This window comes from Typopeltis vanoorti, chromosome 2 (assembly GCF_054136105.1).
Source record: "Typopeltis vanoorti isolate ZY-2024b chromosome 2, IOZ_Tvanoo_1.0, whole genome shotgun sequence".
NCBI lineage: Eukaryota > Metazoa > Arthropoda > Arachnida > Uropygi > Thelyphonidae > Typopeltis > Typopeltis vanoorti.
In genome coordinates, this window is record NC_143550.1 from 135,204,273 (window position 1) to 135,224,419 (window position 20,147).

The 20,147-nt window shown below is 37.0% G+C and overlaps 1 protein-coding gene across 1 annotated transcript in view; it reads left to right on the plus strand.

Moving 5' to 3' along the window:
- LOC150109447 (1,5-anhydro-D-fructose reductase-like) overlaps positions 1–20,147 on the plus strand; it is a 193,934-nt gene that overhangs the window by 142,526 nt on the left and 31,261 nt on the right. Inside the window, exon 5 of the mRNA XM_090402383.1 lies at positions 12,540–12,656. Coding sequence (XP_090258509.1) covers positions 12,540–12,656 — 117 coding nt within the window. The remainder of the gene's footprint in view (positions 1–12,539; positions 12,657–20,147) is intronic.

A 20,147-nucleotide genomic window follows, 5' to 3' on the forward strand; every position in this document is an offset into this window, starting at 1 on the left:
GTGCCCAGATGGTCACCTCGGTTCCTTCTTAATGGGGAGGAGGTGGAGAGGATCCAGAGGCGAGTGACTAAGATGATAGCAGGTCTATGGAATGAACCATATGAGAACAGGTTGAAGATTTGTGGGTTGCAGAAACTAGTTGATAGGCGGAAAAGGGGAGATATGATTGAGACATTCAAATTGCTGAAAGGATTCTACAGGATTAATTCAGAGGATATTTTTGAGATCAGGACTGATGGTGGTGGGAGAACTAGGGGACACCTATGGAAGTTGGGCAAGAGTGTGGTTAGCAGGGGTGTTAGAGCTGAGATCTGAAAGGAGATGGCCTCTTGTCATCACTCCTTCCCGCTGTTCAACCAAGTGAAAGAGCTCCCCAGTGTCATCCCTGTAACCACCTCTGAACAGTTTAAAAGTCTCAATCATATCACCTCTCCTTCTTCTATCCGCCAAACCCTGCAGTCCACATTCCCTCAGCTGATTCTCATAACTATCCTTGTACAGTCCTGAGACCATCTTTGTCATCCGTCTTTGTATCTTTTCCACAGTTAATTTATCCCCTTCAAATCCTGGGGACCAAATCTGAGAACAATAATCCAAGTGTGGTCTGATCAGAGACTTATACAACGGAATGATAACCCTCTTATCTCTGCAGGTCAGTGTCCTTCTCATAATTGCAGCAATCCTCTGTGTTACCTTCACCACCTTTGCAATATGTCCCCTAAGCTTCAGGTTTCTATCAATCATCAACCCCAGATCTCTTGTCTTCCCAACTTCCTCCAGTAGCAGTATAACTCCTCCCATAGAGTATGCAGCATCCCATCAATGTTTCCCAAACCTCAAGACCTTACATTTTGCTGCATTAAACTGATAGCCCCCATTCATTTGCCCATCTATCTAGCTTATTCAAATCCTCTTGCAGGGCTACCACATCTGCACTATTACTAATAATCCTTCCCAGCTTCGCATCATCTGCAAACAACTGAATATCCCCTTGCAATCCACGGACAATGTCATTGATATAAAGGTTAAACAATATAGGTCCCAGTACTGGGCCCTGTGGAACCCCACTTGTAACCTTCTGCCTCTTTGATATTGCTCCACCATACACAACTCTCTGATACCTATCAGACAGCCAATCGTGAATCCAGTTGACCAATCTGACATCCAGACCCATGTGCTGCAACTTAAATATCAGCTTATCATGTGGCACCCTGTCAAATGCCTTTGCTGAGTCTAAGAAAATTGCAGTATATGCCTTTCCCCCCATCTAATGTTCTTGTAACTTTATTATAAAAGGCTAGCATATTGCTAAAACAAGAGCGCCCTTTCACAAATCCATGTTGACTCTCACAGATAACATTACCCTCATCTGCCCAGTGCTGTATACGGTCCCTCACTACTTTCTCCGAGATCTTAACAACTACTGATGACACACAGACTGGTCTAAAGCTCGCTGCCTGACTTACATTACCACTCAAGTCATTCGTTCCTACCATCACAATCATCTCATCCACCCTTTCACCTCTCTTAATTGCCATAGCCACCCTTTCTATTGTTCCTCCTGGCAAACACTCCTCACGCATCCTATCTTGAACACCACAGATCATTGAGTTGCCATACATTATACCTCTTACCATTCCCTCTCTCCTATTGTTTCCATTCTCTCCTCTTTTTTCATTCCCATAGGTCTCTCTCATTCCCTCTCCTCTACTGCTATTCTCTATTCTAGCATTCCCATTCCTCTGTCTCTCTCTCTCCTACTGTTTCCATTCTCTCCTTTTCTAGCACTCCCATACATCTCTCTCATTCCCTCTCTCTCCTACTGTTTCCATTTTCTCCACTTCTAGCACTTCCATATCCCTCTCTCATTCTGTCTCTCCTACTGTTTCCATCCTCTTGTCTTCTAGCATTCCCATACCTCTCTCTCATTCCATCTCTCCTACCGTTTCCATTCTCTCCTCTTCTAGCACTTCCATATCTCTCTTTCATTCCATCTCTCCTACTGTTTCCATCCTCTCGTCTGCTAGCATTCCCATACCTCTCTCTCATTCCCTCTCTTCTACTGTTTCCATTCTCTCCTCTTCTAGCACCCTCATACCTCTCACTCGTACTCCCTAAATTCTCTCTCTCTCTCCTACTCTGATTCTCCTTGCATTTATCTCTTCCATTCTCCTAATCTTATCTTTCATACTTCTGCTCTCATTCACAAGACATTCCACCTCCTCTTTAAACTCGTCTATCTCCCTCTGCAGGTCAGTCACTCTTAATCTAAAATCACTCTCCCAAACAAAACCATCTCATAAACTTTCACAGTCACTCACACCTTCCACACTATCAACTATTATTTTCTCATTCATATATATCTTTTTTTCATTCTCTCCTATTAGACTACTTGTCTTCCTACATTCATTCCCTGTTCCTGGAGCAACAAAGTTGGATATCGATATTTCTAATTCACTTATTTCCTTCAACTGCCTGCATTTTGCGCATGTAAGCTCTCCGCTCGCTTTCACAAGCCACATATCTAATTCCCGAGATGCATACATGCCGCAAGTACTGCATGCCACAAAGTCCCTTATGATATTGCTAATAATTGAGTTCTTAAATGGCGGAGGACTTGGCGATACGCCACTTGCGACTGCTGCTGAATCCGTCATCATTCCTTACTGCCGAGTAGCGTAATCGTTAATTATTCAATTAACAAATTCCGTTAAATAAATAGAAAAAAAAGTACAAACAATTACAAGCAAAACAAAACATTTAAGTACACTAAATAAAATGAAATATAACTAAATACAGTAATGAAAACTTAGCTTCGTTTTGTCTTCCGCTGTTATGCATTCGATTCCGAAGATATACTAAGATATACTCGAGAAAAACATCATACTCCTCCATCTCTATTCCTGTCAGGATATTATCATCATCGAATAATATTTCACTTATACCAACAATTTTTGGACAAATCAACTCAATGAAATAATTTTGTCCCTCTTATTTCTGATACTTCTGCATTCATAAACAGAGTCACTCATTTATGGATTTATAATTACTCCTCTTAGGACCTCCATGACTCAGTTAGTGAAGAATATAAAGAATCTTTATAACAGCCTTTCATCTGAAGGTGAGTTAGCCAGTCTCATATGGAATTGGCATGGTTTTTTACCTTGCAATTCACAAAGATAATGGTTTTGCAGATAGAATTAGCTTTGTATGGAATAAATTAAATTAAGCTAATACTAGGTTCATAGAAACCTAGTATTAGCTGGGTTTCTATAAACCCAGCTAATACTAGGTTTAATCTTTCTTTTTTTTTAATCTTTTTTAATCTTTTACTAGGTTTAATCTAAAACCCAGCTAATATCTAGGTTCTATAAACCCAGCTAATACCAAGGTGCTTAATCCTGATAGGCCATTGAGTATAACATATTAACTCATTTATGCCGGAGGTTGAAATTTTTGAATGTGTGCATGAAATTCATATATGTTATCTACAGAAATTCAAGAAACACGAATTTGAAGGAAAATAATTATTATTTAATTCCATTTTTGAGTTATGTGGCATTCCAAAATGCTGTTTCAGGGTTTTTACCGTGATACGGCTGAAACCAACAAATGTAGCCTAGACATGTTGCACCACCACACCAAAACTTATAGCCGAACCGAATAGGCTTTCCCCAAATAAATTGTTTGCACCTGTGATGACCAAAGTAAGGAACCATAGATTCATCAAAGCTGAAACATGGGAGTTCTCATTTCAGTGAAGAAATCATTTGGTAGTTGTGTAACTCTACCTACTATGGGCTATGCATTTAGGTCGGCTTTTTTCCATTTGCAGACAATTTTTGGGAGTTTCTTGCTCTTTAATAGAAGTGGTTGCTGCGCAGTAGAAGTAGATGCAACTTCATCGATGGGAGAGAGTCATCTTCAGGTATGTATGAGGGATCATCTAGGTTAGACACAGCATCAGAGCCATCTTGAATAAGATAAGCAGGTGCTCGCAGTAGAGAACCTGGCAGATTATTTATTGTTCCACCTTCTTCATCTCCTGAGTCCTCATCAGAAACAGGTGTTATATCACTATGGCACTTGCTTCTATGCTGTCACCTGTTTCTAACAGGTCAGTTATTTCATGTAAGCTTAGAGTTCGGGGCATCTTGAGACTTTTAAAATGGTTTCAACCTAAAAAAGACAAGGGAAAAGATATATTAGTCCTAGTGGTACTGGTTTTGCCTAGTGTTCCAAAAATGGAATACGGAAATGTCAAACTTATAACTGATACAAGAGTAATAACTTCTGTATTTTCTTTTTACAGCACAATAGCGTAGAGAAGTAATAGAAAAAAAATTACAAGTATAGGGTGTAAAGCACTAAAGTTGTATTTACCTGTCTTTGGATGGTTCTTCAAAAACCTTTTTCGAAAATCAGATCACTTTTTTAAAACAGTGACTAACTCTGTGCAGTACATGATAACATCTACCTTAGGAAGCAGACAGATGTGAAAAATCAGACCTTGTTGACGACCTTGAGCAGTAGGATATAAATAATTCCCACGTGACTACCGTTCCAATAATGGAGCATGGTAAGATGAGATAACCAGTTTTATCCATTTTATATTGTTGAAAGTTTATTTTTCACTTGGTTAGAGTATAATAAATTTAGTTTAATCCTTTATCCAAGTGTGAGCAAACAAAGTTTGCACCTGAAAGTATCTTCAGAACTGGGGTAAGGTGGTACAACACCAGGACAACTCGTTGCAAAGGTGGAGCAAGCTACCAACACTCCTGTCTCAGTATCTCCTATAATGCAAAACACATCTCCTTGCGGATATGTCTAATGTTATGCATTGAGGGAAGGGCCACTACCCAGACTAGTTTCGACCTTTATTGAGGTCTCTTCAGTGGGAGCCAGGCCCAAGCTGAGATACCAGGCAGAAGCATTCGCAGGTCATCTCTACCTATAGGAGTTGCCAAATGGTGTGCCACCCTTTTTTAATAAATTACTCTGGATTTAGAGAAAGATGTTGAAAGTTTATTTTTCACTTGGTTAGAGCATAATAAACAAGTATAATAACCAAGAGTATAATAACCGAATATAATTCCCCTGGTGTTGTACCACCTTACCCCAGTCCTGAAGATACTTTCAGGTGCAAACTTGGTTTGCTCACACTTGGATAAAGGATTAAACTAAATTTATTATATCCATTTTATAGGTTTAACTTCCTTAAACCTATCCTTGTTTCCACATCTTTATCACCAGCTATTCCATTGTTTTCTTCAGATTCAGCTACTATTCCTTTTGCCTCCCAGGCCAACCCATTCTTATACTAACCACCCTCATACACATTGACTACTTTTTCCAGCACAGCATACACTCACTTTACACCATGTCTTCTTGTTTACCAGGAGCATATATTCAGGGTGTGCTAGATGCATACCCACAGAATAGCAGTATCACCGATCTTATATTTTTGCATTTATTCCTGTTAAAGACTCTCCTAATTGTTTCCTAGCATCATGCAATTCCTAAAATTAAACACAATATATACTAATAATGCTCCATGAGCCTGTGTAGCTCAGTGGATGTGGCTTTTGCACACCACGCCGCTTGACCGCACGAAGGAAGACTTCTTGGTTTCGAATCTAGTCGGCGACTAGAAGAAATTTTTCTAAGCCTTTATTTGACCGGTTCCCGAGTTAGTCGATCTCTGGCATGGGCAAACAGGTTTTTTTCTCCTGGAAACTTGGGTTTTTCGTCCCGTAAACTCAAGAAAATCGACCGTAGAGCCCACATTATATCAGGCATTAAATACGAGTGTTAGGGTTAGGGACCACGAGATGGCGGCACTTGTTGGCCATCTCTCTTCACTGCATGCCGCTTAATTAGTGATAGCCTTGGGCTAGCTATCTCTGAATGGGTACCAGTGGAGATTGAACTGCCCACTCAGTCTCCAAAAGTTAGATAAGGCTAAATGGCCTTGCCTACTCCCTATATACGGGAATAAAAAGGCGTTAGCTGATTTTTTTTTTTTTAATGCTTCATGAGGAGGACACTTTTTGGTAGGTAAATATTGCACTGCATTCACGTTATTATCTCAGGTGTGGTCACAAATACGGACACCTTTGACTCCTTTGAGCAGATGTACAGATGGCGCAGCAGGTCAAATTCTTAGTGTTCCAGACACAATTAGCTATTGTGTCAACCAGTCAAACTGAACATTGTAATCTGTCATGAGTTGCTATTTTTGTTTTCTGAGTTTCATCTGTTTTTCATGCCTTAAGTGTGAACTGATGTGTTTAGAACACCAATATAGACAAGTCATTTTCTATAAATAATATATCACTTTTTTTGCCCTTATTTGCAATGGGAAACAGTGTTGATGATCCACAAAATGTCCCATTTTCTGCCAGAGCTTTCACAGATTGTATGATTGATTATAGTCGAAGGAGGTTAGAACTTGTGTGTAAATAAGTAAGTAAAATGAATTATTTCAGCCTTTTTTTTGGTTCAATCTGGAAAAATAATAATTTCCCAAGCTGAGTGGTTAGCATATCTGCTCTCCAGCCAAAAGGCTGTGGGTTCGAATCCCACCATGGGCACAAACGTTTTTGATTGTCTGTGAAAATACTAGTGGTAGTGATGGGCAGTAGATAGCGTTGGTGTTGATGATGTGACTTGTTGGTAGATTGAGTGGCAGAGATGGAGAGTTGAAGAGCAGGTCCCTTCCCTCAATGAGTCTTTGGACTCCTTGGAGGTGTCACATGTATAATAATAATTATATATGTGACAATTATATGTATTACATATATAATAATAGAATAATAACTTGAGGCAACATTGATGAAGGGGATTAGGCGATGGGAGAGTATTGGAGCTGGTCATAGGATCAGAAGAGCTATTCATAACCAAGGTGACCACATTGCCTCCGATTGGTGAAAGGGACCATGAGGTCTTGACTTGGGAGATTGTAAACCATGAGGAATATTCTGTCAAGAAGGGGTATATACAGAACGACAAGACAGATGATTATGACAAGCTTAGGAAGAAGCTTGTCATAAATCTATGCCAAGACATAAAACACTGCAGGGTAAGGATGTAATGCATGGGAGATAGTTAAAGGTCATCTAGAGGAAACAATATTAAACTGTACCTAAGGTAAGGAGAGTTAATCAGGTACGAGTTAGATGGATCAGCTAAGTGCCTCCATAGTGCAATTGGAAAAACGACGGTATGTTGCGCCATTCGATTGGAAAAGGCCTAAGTTCGATTCTCGTTGTCGGGTTGGAGGAATCTTTTATGGACTTTTTCAATCGAAGGTGAGTTAGCCGATTTAATACGGAGGTAGCAGGGTTTTTTCTCCCAGAAACTCGGGTTTTTTCATCCCGCATACAGACAAATCAGCCCTTCAGAACACATGCAATTTACAGACAAGAAATGCTAGCTGCGGTCATGATGTGGATGATTGGTGGTGGAGGGTCAGTGTGGTTGTGGGGATGGAGAGTTGTGCAGTGGGTGTCCTCCCGCAATGAGTCTTCGGACTCCTTGGAGGTGTCACGAATAATAATAATAATAATAATAATATCATTAAGCACAAGCTGCAGAAGAAGAAAATGCTGTGGAGGGTACATAAAGAGAAAGGTCACCAGCATAATCATGAAGAGTACAAGGCTCAGGCAAGAAAGGTGACCAGCATGGCAAGGAAGGCAAAATTGGATTATGAGAAGAATCTAGCTCAGCAGGCCGAAGGAAATCCCAAAGAGTTCTTTCTTTATTTGGCAAGTAAAAGGAAGAATGACTATGGAAGATTAACTTTAATAGTGATGATGGTCACAAAGTGATAGAAGCAGATAAAATAATTAAGTTACTGAGTGACCGCTTTGAAAGGGTGTATCATCCTAGTGAGGTTACTGCTTTAACATATGTGACAGACACTACTGTCGGAATAGAGGTGGATGAATTGGAGGTTCTTACAGTATTGCAGAATCACAGTGTAACTACAGCTGTGGGATTAAGCAAGTTAATTGGCAGTGCCTCTGACCCGTCTTTCTAATTTAAGTCTCAGCTATGGTAGAGTTCCAAGGGAATGGAAAGAGGGCATAATAATTCCCTTGCATAAGGGAGGTTCTAAGAATGCAGTAGCAAATTATAGACCAATCAGTATCTCCGGCATGGTGTTAAAAGTACTGGAAAAGTTGGTCAAAAAAAGAGAATTCAAGAATAGGTGGATTAAAATATGATACTGTATAAGGGGCAACATGGTTTTGTGAAGGGTCAGTCATGCCTTAGTAATTGATTAACTTTTAATAATAGAGTAACAGCTGAGTTGGATAAAGGAAATAGTTACAATATGATTCTGCTGGATTTTGCAAAGGCATTTGACAGAATACCAAATGGGACTCTGCTACAAATTAGAACAAATGGGGATGGATATGACACTGGTCAATTGGATAAGAGGGTGACTGCTGGACAGATATAAAAAAAATAGTTTATGGAGGGACAGAATCGAGGTGAAAATAGGTGACTAGTGGTGTGCTGCATGGCTCAGTGCTGAGAATATTGATGTTTAATTTGTACATAAATGATATCGAACATAACTTGCAAGGAAATATTCAGTTGTTTGCTGATGATGTGAAATTAGGTAGAGTAATAGTTAATCAAGGCAATGTGGATAACCTGCAGAATGATATAAATAGGCTGTCAGTATGGGCAAAAGATAATGGGTGTCAGTTTAATGTGGGTAAATGTCAAGTTATGCATTTTGAGAAAAATAGATTACAAGCCATGTATCACATTGATGGCACTCCATTCCATTAAACCTTATAATAAATATCTTCATCCTCTTTTCCCTTTTTTCATGTTACACTCATTGGCCTATCACAGTCAAGTAACTTGGCTTCTTAGAGACCTGCTTACTGTTGTCTGCTTTATCTCTTATGTCTGTAAATCCTGTGTGTTCTTCAGTCCAGTTTGCCTGTTTTACAGGATTAAAAATCTGAGTTTCTGGAGGGAAAATCCTACCACCTCTGTTTGAGGTTGACTGTCTCACCTTCAGTTGAAAAGTCCGGATAAAAGTTCTTGATCAACGCTCTGATTCAGGGCTATCCAAAGCACTGCCCGCAGGCCAGATGCGGCCCGCGGTGCGATTTTGTACAGCTTGCCTGTGGGTTTTAATTTTCACGAATGAAAAAATATAATAACAATTTGAATCGAATGTACATTAGATATTTTAATTCTATCCCTAATCGATAATCTCGATTGGTAATTTTATTTGGTGTTTTTACATGACTATACCCACGCGTGTTTTTCAATTATTAGATGTGCCAAAGAAGAGTTCTTACACTGTTTTGTTCCAACACACATGCTCCAGGTGCTCATGGGGAAAGTGAGCACGCGATTAGTGTTGTTCGTTTGTTCAGCCATTGAGGTTGTGTCGCTGCTGATCACCAAATTACTAGATATGCATTGTGATGTGGCCCTCAAAGAAATATTTTTTTTTAATGCTGCCCTTGGATTATTAGATTGGACAACTCTGGTCTGATTAATGTCTTAGATGGGATTCAAACCCAGGTTTTTCCATCTAAAGAGGATCATTAATACTGACTTAGCTATGAAGACGTTGAAGAATTATATAGTAGGAAGCAATTAATTCTATAATTTTTTTTACATGCACTGGTTATTTAATTCATAATAATGTATACTACACATGTTCCCTTAAAAAATCTAGTTACTGATATTTTCATATGTTCTTCATAGCAGATGTTAAAATGTTTCTTTCTGTTTGTCCAAAATAGGCCACCTTAAAGGCACATAGCATTTTACCCGCTTGTGAATGTGTTCAAAGGTAAAGAGTTTACCTTAAAAGAACAACAGATAAATTTGATGTGTGGGTTAAAAATATCTAATAATGTGAAGATTATATTTATGTAGTGTACTTCAACTAATTAGAAATGATCTTGGTATTGGGAAAAGTAGTGATTTGTCTGGTTTGCAGAAGTTTTAGTTTTTCTAACATACAAAGTATATAAATTACTAGTTACTTCTTGTTACACAGAATTTGCTAACAAGCTGAAATTATTCTATAGGAACTCATCCCAGTTATATGAGAATCAAAAATTTATAAATCCACTATCTCCAAATCTCTTTAGAAATCTCCTTCCTCTTCACATCCTTTTTTTTTTTTTTTCTGTGTATCGTATTTGAAGAATAATGATTGTTATGGGAGATTTTAACTACAGCAGTATAAATCAGTAATAAGAGAATCGAATTTCTAGAATTCTTGAGGGATAAATGTCTTAGGCAACATGTAGTAGAAGTAACACGAGGTTCAAGAGTTTTGATTTGGTCATAGCATCAGAAGAGCTGATAATAACTGAGATGGCATCTCTGCCCCATTGGAGAGAGTGGCCATGTGGTTTAGACTTGGAAGATGAATGGAAATGCAGGAGTATCAAAGAGAGAGGAATGTATGTGGAATTATATGGCAGGTGATTATAGTAATCTTGGATATCAATTTGGAGCAGTTCCATGGAGGGAGGAATTGGAAGGGCAAGATATCATTAGTATGTGGGAAATTGTGAAGGAATATTTATTAGAAGCAATAGTAAGCTGTATACCATGAGTGAAGAAGAAGATACAACTTGGTGTAAAGTTGATGGCAAACAATATCAAACAGGAACTGCAAGTGAAAAAATGGCTATGGGAGAGATATAAGGAGAGGGGTGGAGAGCAGATGTATGAAGAATATAAGACTCAGGCCAGGAGAGTGACTAGTATGGTAAGGAAGGCAAAACTAGAATATGAGAAGAGACTGGCCCTGAGATCCAAAGAAAATTCTAAGGAATTTTTTAGCTGTGTGGCCAGTAGGAGGGGAAATGATTGTGGAAGAATAACATCATTGGATAAAAATGGGAACTGAGTGACTGATACAAAGGACATAGTGGAGTTGTTCAATGAACACTTTATTGGAGTATTGCGTCATGGAGATATAGGTTTTAATACTAGAGGGATAGGTCAGATTCCAGTGTTTCAAATACTGAGTATTCTGGATGCCAATAAATTAGGAACTGGATGGAATTTCGCCACAGGTTTTGAGAGAATGTGCTAAAGAACTGACAGCCCCATTGACCTGGCTTTTCAATGAAAGTCTGGCCAACGGAAAAGTACACAAGGAATGGAAAGTGTCAAATTATAGACAAGTTTGTGTTTCATTAATAGTTAAGAGCCTGGAGAAATTAGTGAATGAACATATACAACATTAGCCAGATGAGGGTAATTTTATCTCTGAAAGTTAACATGGATTTGTTAAGGGGAGCTCTTGCTTTAGTAATATGATTGCATTTTCTAATAAAGTGAGAGAAGCAGTTGATGAGGGAAACACATATTCTGCCCTTTTTTGTGGATTTACAAAGTCATTTGACAGGGTATCACATGATAGCTGATATTTAAATTGCAACATATTGATTTAAATATTAGGTTACTGAACTAGATTCAGGATTGGCTATCTGGTAGGTATCAGAGAGTTGTGTATGGATGGCAATTTCACAGAGGCAGAAGGTTACAAGTAGGGTCCCACAGGGCTCAGTGCTGGGACCTATATTCTTTGACCTTTATAGCAATGACATTGTCAGTGGATTGGAAGGTTATGTTCAGTTGTTTGCAGATGATGTATAGTTGGAAAGGGTGATTAGTAATAGTGGAGATGTGGTAGCCCTGCAAGAGGATTTAAATAAACTGTACAGATGGACAAATGAATGGGGGGTCATAGTTTAATGCAGCTAAAGTAAAGTCTTGAAGTTTGGGATATATCGTGGTAGACTTCATATTCTGTCGGAGGAACTGTACTGGTGGAGATCTGTGGGTGATGACTGATAAACACCTGAAGTTCATGGAACATATTGCAAGGGTGATGAAGTTAACCAAGAGGATTGCTGCAATACTGAGGATGCTGACCTGCAGAGATAAAAGAATGTCTTCCATTGTATAAAGCCCTGTTCAAACCATGCTTGGACTACTGTTCTCAAATTTTGTCCCCAGGATTTGAAGAGGATAAATTAACTGTGGAAAGGGTGCAGAGGTAGATAACAAGGAAGGTATCAGGACTGTACAAAGTTAGTTATGAAGACAGGCTGAGAGAATGTGGACTACAGAATTTGATGAATGGATGGAAGAAGAAGAAGAAGAGGTGATATGATTGATACTTTAAAAACTGTTGAGAGATGGTTACAGGGTTGACACTGGGGAAGTTCTTTTGCTTTGTGGAACAAAAGGAAGGAGTGAGGATTAAGGGCCATCCCTGGAAGTTACAAAAGGAAGTTGTGAGCAAGAGGGTGAGAAGTGGTTTCTTTGCATGGAGTGTGGTTGAACCATGGAATACATGTCCTTGATAGAGTGGTGAGAGCACAAATGGTCAATGAGTTCAAGGAGTGGTATGATAGACTCTGTGCTTTCTAGGATGGGCTTCCCACAATGAGTCTTTTCACTCCATAGAGGCCTGAATCATTATCATAATAATAATAATTATTATTATTTTAACTTTCATTTAGGGCATGGAAGACTGTATGAAAGCAGGAATGGTACGCTCCATTGGAATTTGTAACTTTAATATCCAGCAAATAGAACGTATTTTACGGATAGCAGAAATTAATCCTGTAATGAATCAAGTAAGTTAATCATTGTGTATTTTATTCACTATAATGCACAATGAGAATCCTTTGACTTAGCTTTTGTATGTTAGACATGTTTTTTAATTTTTTGAATTTACCACTATAAACATGATAAATTTTATATTCGTTTGTATACATAACCGACATGATTAACCATATAATACAAACATAAAATATGAAACACATCATCAACATAATGATGCATAAAAAATACAAAAATAACAGACAACTGAACTGTTATAACAGATGGACAGTTGTTGACGTTGTAGCATTGTTGGTTTAACATATCAAGGAATTTCTTTGGAGTAAGTAGCTAAATCAGGAACAGTTACAATATTTTTGCTGATTATGTAAAAGTATTGCAGATTTCTGTTTAGAGCTGTCAATGCTGAGCTATATTTAAAGCTTTCGATTTTTTTTCCATTTTCTCACATCTATTGAATAAAACATCATGACATGTATGATATATCACAGAGTCAAATGGAAAATGGAATAATAATAAGTATAGTAACATTAATAATGTGGGATAAGGTGACAGAGGATCTTAGGGAGAAAGGATGGAGTCCAAAGGATGCCCTGGACCGGAGAACTTGGAAGAGGAAGGTTAAAGATCGGTGCGCCGACCCCGTTTAACATGGGATAAGGCATAGTGAAAGAAGAAGATAGTAACATTAATAATGCACTGATGTTTCTCTATATAAATATCTGGAGTAATAGGAATAAAGGAAATAAATTGGTGGCACTGGTAGAATTAGCCTCTTTAAAGATTATCAGAACTATTGAAATGTTTGGCAACACGAACAGATATAGTGTGTATGTATATATATATATATATATATATATACTTTTTTGAGGTCTCCTAGCTACTCATTGAGGAGACCTCAAAAAAGGTTGAAACTGGTAGTGACCCCCCCCCCCCACCCATAATGTATAACAGTATACATCTCCTAGTGAGATGTGTTTTACATTATGGGAAATACTAAGAATAGTGATGAGAGCTTTACCCACCTTTACACAAGTTGCCCTGATGTTGCACTACCTTTAGACTTGAACTACGTTTAGGTGCAAACTTAACTGTTTTGCTTGCTTGGAAGAAGGAGTAAAAAAAACCAAGTTTATAAAATTACTTGGTATCCTTTATATATATATATACAGTATGAAAGAATGATCATTAACTCAGTTAACATACATATTTTTATGAAGAATTGAATGACTAAAACCGAGATTTAAGTAAAAAGGTTTTAATATAAAAACATGACTAGTTTCATAATGTCACCTGATGAAGGCTGTTACAGGCCGAAACTAGTCGTGTTTTTATATTAAAACCTTTTTACTTAAATCTCGGTTCTAGTCATTCAATTCTTCACAAAAATATGTATGTTAACTGAGTTAATGATCATTCTTTCATCTATAACCTTCATGACGAGGCTTCTATTATTAATAATAAAAGAAACTTCAACAAGACACTGAAGAGGATTGGACTAAGCATCAATAGGTTGGTCTTCTTGAAACGTTGCAAATTTCATGCTGTCTTTCCTAAATTTATGTGCTTTAAAGAAAACATAACAACTGAACGTGCAAGGAGAATCTATCATAAAGCTAAATTAGACCTATTGTCTGAAAGAATCTCGGATACTAAATGAACTCTCGCTTTTCTTTTCAATAAAAAAAGAACTATAGCGGAGAAACTGGAAGAATCTCTAGATAATGAAAGTTGGCATACCTTTAATACATACTGTGAATCTCAAGCAGCCACAATACAATATAATAACAAAGTAAATCTTATAAGTAAATTTGAAACATTAAAAAGAATACAAAATAATAGGAACTTCTCAAAACCATACATCAATATTGACAAAGTCGTTATCAACAAATCTTCTTATATACTTTCAGATGTAGAAAAAAGCATCCTTAGTAAAGGTCTAAACTTTATTCCTTCCCCAACATTAATACCAAAGGAGACACTACTTACAAAAATAGAAAAAGCTACTTCTTTTCTCCCTCCACGAGATGCAAAACTTCTACATATTTAATCAATCTTTATTATCAATAACGCAAAACCACCTGCAGATAACATTACTTCAACAGAACACAAAGCTATTAAAAGTTTAAAAAACAACAGAGATATAATTATCCTTCCTGCAGATAAAGGCAATGCAACAGTCATCCTCAACTCTGAAGATTACCAGAATAAAATGCTTGAATTACTACATAATGATACTTACTCAATACTCGAGAGAGAGAGAGAGAGATCCAACTCGTGAACTTCAAAATCATACAAACAACCTATTAAAAACAACAACTGAATTATCCCGAAACGTTCACTTATCTCTATTCTCTCTCCATCCGTTAATTCCTCGCATATATGGTGTTCCTAAAATCCATAAAGAGAACACCCCATTACGCCCAATTGTTGAAGTTATCAATTCTCTGACGTACAATCTTTCAAAATATCTTGCCAAATACCTAAAACGTTTTTCAGGCAAGTCACCATCCTTTATCAAGAACACTACAGAATTTGTTACATACATCAAGGATATTACAGTTAATGAAAATGACATCATGGCTAGCTTGGACATAACTTCTTTGTTCACTAATGTCCCAACAGATGAAATCCTAACATTACTCAAGGACAAGCTATCCAAATAAATGTTAGCCTTGCTTACACATTTGCATCAGATCTGGTTACTTCAAATTTCAAGATAATATATACAAACAAAATCAAGGACTGGCTATGGGTAATCCTTTATCCCGTGTACTCACAAATATTTACTTAGAGGATTTTGAAACCAAGGCTATCTCTTCCTTTATTTTAACACCTAAAATTTGGAAACGCTATGTAGATGATGTCTTCATTATTTGGAGCCATGGACATGAATCCCTTATGGTTTTCCTTGAACATCTCCATAGCCAACATCAAAGTATTAAGTTTACTGCCAAGCTTGAAACAGATAATTCCTTGCCTTTTCTTGATGTCAAACCGACTCGCTCTTCTGGTAAACTCAAAATATCGATATATAGAAAGCCCACACATACCAACAGATATCTGCATAGTCAGTCCCATTACTTCCCTCCTCATAAGCTTGGAATAATTTCCACCTTGGGACATAGAGCCTGTTCTCTTCTGGATGACCCAAATGAACTTCTTACAGAAATAAGCCATCTGAAAACTTCTTTCAAAGTTAATGGATATTCCAAGCGAATCATTGAAAAATTCCTTCTTAATCCTCCTAGACATCACTCAGAAGAAACAAATAGATTCAAAGGCAATATATCTATTTCTTACATAAGTACAGTTTCACATAAATTAGCAAAAGTTCTAAGAAAATACAATATCAGAACCTTGTTCACTCCACTTCCAAAGATCCGTTTCTTAATAAGCTACCCAAAACCTTGTCATCATCAACTCAAATACCCTGGTGTGTATAAAATTTTGTGTGATTGTGATATTCCTTATTTTGGGCAGACAGACAAATCTGTCGAATTGCATATGGAAGAACACATGAAGGACATTACTTACAAGAGACAGTGAGCCAGTACATTATCAAGTCATATCCTTTTCTCGGCTAATCCTAATGATGAAAACCAAAGTCACAAAGTTTGCTGGGAAATATCTACTAAATCTTCCGTTGCAATGTGAACTAGAGAGAAAAATCGTGGAATCTAGAGAAATCATCTTCAATCCTGTTCATCTAAATAATAACTTGAGCTACAACCTCTCAGATAGTCATTCAGCTGTAATCATGTACTGGCGTTCACGTGATGCTGCAAGCACGCATGCTCCCAACAATGCAACAAACGAAAGAACAGCTTTAAATACAACTACAACGTTTTCATGCTAATTATGTATAGAGACTCTCTATGTTGTTCATAGTCTTTTAACCTTGAGTGTTTAGTGTTTTTTCTTTTTTCTTTCTTTTATAATGTCACCTGATGAAGGCTGTTACAGGCCGAAACTAGTCGTGTTTTTATATTAAAACCTTTTTACTTAAATCTCGGTTCTAGTCATTCAATTCTTCATAAAAATACACACACACACACACATGTGTACATATACGCACTTGTACACACATATACGTGTGTACATATGCACATGTATAAATGCGCGCACACACACACACACACACACCACATATATATATATATATATGTGTGTGTGTATATATACATATATATACATATATATATATACCTTTACCACGAGTTGCCTTGGTCTTGCACTACCTGTAGGATCAGCTAGACTTGCATCACTTGCAGGCGCAAACTTGACTTATTTGTCTGTTTGCTTACTTGGGAAATGGAGTAAAACCAGGTTTAAAAATTGCTTGGTATTCTTAACATTTATTATACCCAAGGTAAAATACTTTCTACATTTTTATCTCCTCCAGAGATTTTTATTTAATAAGGTTAAAACACCTTATGGCAACTTGTTCTGGTAAAATACTTATGAGCTCTGTATTACTAAATCTTGGTATTTCTAGCCTAGCTCCCACTGATGAGACCTCAATAAAGGTCGAAACCGGTCTGGGTAGTGGCCTCTTGCCTTTAATACAAAACATCATGCATCTCCTTCTTGGAGATGTGTTTTGGCATTAAGGGTAAATATAAAGATTAGTGATCAGAGCTCATGCCACCTTTACCACAAGTTGCCTTGGTCTTGCAGTACCTGTAGGATCAGCTAGACTTGCATCACTTGCAGGTGCAAACTTGACTTATTTGTCTGTTTGCTTACTTGGGAAATGGAGTAAAACCAGGTTTAAAAATTGCTTGGTATTCTTAACATATATATATACGTATACATATATATATATATATATATATATATATATATATATATATATATATATATATATATATTTGAAAAAATAATATACATTTAATGACTATAAGACCGAGATAACATATATATAAATAGTTTCGGCATATAGCAGCCTTCTTCAGGTATTTATAAAGGAAAAGAATACTAATAAATATTGAATTATTTAAACAAACTGGATATTACAGGTACAAATTGCCTCACATAATCGATACATAAAAACGTTGTATTTTTTCAAGTTGTTCCAACTGGCGTGCCATTGTTTGTTGCAATTGTGCATGCAGGTTCACGTGAACGCCAATATTGAATAACTGCAGCATGGCTATCTGGGATGTTATAACTTAAATTGTTGTTTAAGTGGACGGGGTTCAGTAGGATTTCCCTTGATTCTACGATTTTCCTTTCAAACACATCATCACAGCGAAAGATATTTTCTGATCTATTCCAGCAGACAGAGTGGCTTCGTTGGTCATCATTAGGATTATTTGAAAAAAGAACATGACTGGATAACGCAGTTGCATGAGATCTTTTGTAAGAGATGTCTCTCTTATGCTCTTCTATTCGTTGTTAAATAGATTTGTTAGTTTGACCAAAGTATGGGATATTGCAATCGCACCACAATTTATATACTCCAGGGTACTTAAGGTTGTGATGAGTAGGTTTTGGATGGCTGATTAGAGAACGGATTTTTGGAAGTGTGGTGAAGAAGGTCCTGATATTATATTTTACCGGTCCACTTAAACAACAATTTAAGTTATAACATCCCAGATAGCCATGCTGCAGTTATTCAATATTGGCGTTCACGTGAACCTGCACGCACAGTTGCAACAAACAATGGCACGCCAGTTGGAACAACTTGAAAAAATACAACGTTTTTATGTATCGATTATGTGAGGCAATTTGTACTTGTAATTTCCAGTTTGTTTAAATAATTCAATGTTTATTAGTATTCTTTTCCTTTATAAATACCTGAAGAAGGCTGCTATATGCCGAAACTAGTAGTATTTATCATTAAAATCTTTATATGTTATCTCGGTCTTATAGTCATTAAATCTATATTTTTTTCAAATGTATAACAACCGAGTAAAAGCTGATCATCACATATATATACATATATATATATACACACACACACACACACTGCAGGCAAAAAATTTAAAACCTAATCAGGTTTTAAATTTTTAAACCCCCCACCTTAAGGAACTTCATTGCTTTTCATAAGGACAGAACTGGAGATGGACCTGCTCATGGTGGAGCAGCTATCCTAGTGGGCAATCATATTCCCTTCCAGTAGGTCCAGCTTAATACTGCTCTGGAAGCAGTAGTGTTTCACCTATCCCTTGAATTTCTTATTACAGTATCTTCCATTTATTTACCACCAGGTTCTGAATTAAATGAAATCAATCTTGATCACCTTATCTTGCAACTGCCTGAGCTCATACTTCTTATGGATGACTTTAATTGGCACATGCTGAGTGGGTACAGCCAACACAAATTTATATGGTTGTATTGCTGATTGAATGCTTAACAAAAATGATCTCTCCTTTATTAATAACAGAGTCAATACCATTTTCCATATGCATATTATTCAACAACTCTTACAATCTGGTCCTGTGCAAATTTTCCACTTTTAAATATGAGATGTCAAAGAGAAAAAAAAAAAAAAAAAAAAAAAAATATATATATATATATATACATACATACATACATACATACAGGGTGGCCCAAAATGTACCTAGCAAGTTTAAATCTAATTTTCTCTGCAATTAGCTGGTATAATTAGAAAAGAACTTTACTGACACATTATAGCCATCGAGCCATTTGTGTTTCATTTTTTGGACCTGTTTTTACTGAGGGGACCATATCTGCACTGAGGTATCGAAAATTGTTTGAAAACAATTTCATTCCTTTCCTTTCCTTTCCTTCAGGACTTCTATGATTCTGAACTCATGGGTTACTTTTTCATGCAAGATGGTGCTCGTCTTCATCTCACAGAATCCATTTTCCATATATATAACAGCTTCTGAATGAACATTTCCGTGGGAATGTCATTGCTTTGGATTATCTAAAGCAATAATTGACTGGTCACCTCATTCACCAGACCTCAATCCTTTGGATTTTTTTTTTTTATGGGGGAATCTCAAAGACAAAGTGTATCAAAACAATCCAAAGACTTTGGAGGAGCTAAAGTCATCTATCAAGTGAAATCATGGCTATTCAAACAGACGTCCTCCACAAGATGGTGTGCAATTTTGTGATACAATTGCAGAAGATCGTCGAGGTTGAAGGTAAACATATTAAACATGTTGTAATATAAATAGCATAAGATGTAAACCTTAATACACTTTGGATGAGATTCGTATGCCTCCTTGTTCAGGAATAATACAGCATAAAATTTGGTAGGTGCATTTTAGACCCCCCTCTATATATATATCAGTGGCATTGCATGCTAATTTAGGTTGGGTGTGCTGTCTTATGGATTATGCAACCTGGGCTACAAAATTCACATTAAATTGATTGCATTTTTATCGATGTATGAAAGTTTTAATAGTGCATCAGTGCTCATCTTAATTGGTCCAATGCAATTAATTACAGGATAACTTTGAATACCTTAATTTATCAATTAATATAATTTTAAATAAGGAAAGCATAAAGGTCAAATGAACAATAGC